This window comes from Mastomys coucha, unplaced genomic scaffold, assembly GCF_008632895.1.
Source record: "Mastomys coucha isolate ucsf_1 unplaced genomic scaffold, UCSF_Mcou_1 pScaffold12, whole genome shotgun sequence".
In the NCBI taxonomy this organism is placed as follows: domain Eukaryota; kingdom Metazoa; phylum Chordata; class Mammalia; order Rodentia; family Muridae; genus Mastomys; species Mastomys coucha.
In genome coordinates, this window is record NW_022196894.1 from 11,002,332 (window position 1) to 11,003,976 (window position 1,645).

A 1,645-nucleotide genomic window follows, 5' to 3' on the forward strand; every position below is an offset into this window, starting at 1 on the left:
TAGAGCTCCTCCTTCATCCCCTGGTGTCCACTCCTCCTTAGAGCTCCTCCTTCATCCCCTAGTGTTCCACTCCTAACGAGGTGAACATCTTCAGACTCTGGTTACAATGGTAATGGTTCCTTCTATGTCACTAGAGTGCAAGCCGCAGTGCAGGGCCCTGGCCTCCTGCTTCATGAGTGTCCTGATCCACAATGGCTCAGCCCACACAAGGCCTCGCTGATGCCCAGCTTGAACTAATGGAATGCAGCTGGCATGTGATTACTAACTATCTGAAGTGGCTGTTTGTCACCCATTTTCAGAGGATAATTCTATGGTTAACACTTGACGTGCCATGTCTCAGGCAAGCCTGGAACATCTAACTCACTTTTGAAAGCTTATTGTTCTGATCATCCATAACCAAGATGTCATCCTCCAGTTTCTTGATCTTGGCCTCAGCTGTGACCTTCTCTAGCTGTAGTTTCTGTCTGGCAGCTTCCTCTTCCTCCAGTTGTTCCTCCAGGTCCTTTGTTGGGGGGATAGACAGGGATCACAGCTTTGCCGGAACAAAGTCACTAGTAGAGATCTAGAGCTAGCCAGCGTGGATGCTGGGATGAATACATCCTGCTCTTAAGAAAGGAGGAGATGGAAGCCCATGGAGGCTACTCTGCCTTACTCTGTATCAGTGTTCTGAGTTTACCAGGAGTGGGTACCATACTCCAGATGTTCTCTGATGCTCATTTCTTCCAGAGGCAGGTAATTAGGCCCCTAGAGTGTGTGGGGGTTAAGAATTTTCAACATAATTGGAAGGAAGTAATAGATTGTAACTTCAGAGGCCTGGGCTATGAAAGTCATTGTGGCTTCCTCCTTGCTCTTTCTAGGGGCAGTCCATAGCCATATGAGCAGAAGCCCAAGCAGCCACATTTGGCTGAGGAACTGGCACCTCCTGCTAACAACCATATGAATAAGACATAAAAGTCTTCTAGCCTGATTGAGCCTTCAAATGAGTGGCCCTGACTGGAATCTTGCTTTGCTAACAGTATGAGTGCCATAGCCAGAATGAAATCACTCAATTAAACCCCTCCTTAGTTGCTGAATACTAAGATAAATATGGATTATTTGAAGCTGCTATATTCAAGCTGTTTTGTTATAGTGTAATAGCTGGCACAGTTATCCTTTACACCAAATTGCTAACAGGAAGGGGATCAGCATACAGAAGACAACACAGTAGACAGAGCTTAGTTCTGTGGTGTGGGACAGATTGTTCTCTAAGTCTCAGTTCCTCCATCTTCTAGCATCAGGGCCATGTTTTTATCATCAGATGCCATCACGGAGGATCTAATGAGTCTATTCCTACCACAACCTGCCCCTGCAATGCTTTACCAGCATCTGCTGAGCCATCTTCTTCCTCTCAGCCTGTAGTTGTTGGCCCCGGTCCTCCTCTTCCTCCAGGCGGGCCTCCATCTCATGTAAGATCTCCTCTAGTTCCTGCTTCTTGGCTGCCAACCGGACCCGCATCTCCTCAGCCTCAGCATACAGCTCTGTCTCTGCCTGCAACTGCTCCTGCAGCAGAGTCTTCTCCTCAGCCAGCTGCAGCAGGATGAGGATGCAGGATTAGGAGGCGGGCTGAGCCCAGCTGCACTCAGGATGAGGATGCAGAATGAGGATG

The 1,645-nt window shown here is 48.3% G+C and overlaps 1 protein-coding gene across 4 annotated transcripts in view; it reads right to left on the minus strand.

The window, feature by feature from the left end:
* Positions 1–1,645, minus strand: part of Myh11 (myosin heavy chain 11) — a 108,079-nt gene that overhangs the window by 27,107 nt on the left and 79,327 nt on the right. For all 4 annotated transcript variants that reach the window (XM_031363148.1, XM_031363150.1, XM_031363147.1 and 1 more), the window contains 2 exons: positions 1,360–1,566; positions 365–502 (listed from right to left, as the gene is read on the minus strand). In XM_031363148.1, coding sequence (XP_031219008.1) covers positions 365–502; positions 1,360–1,566 — 345 coding nt within the window. The remainder of the gene's footprint in view (positions 1–364; positions 503–1,359; positions 1,567–1,645) is intronic.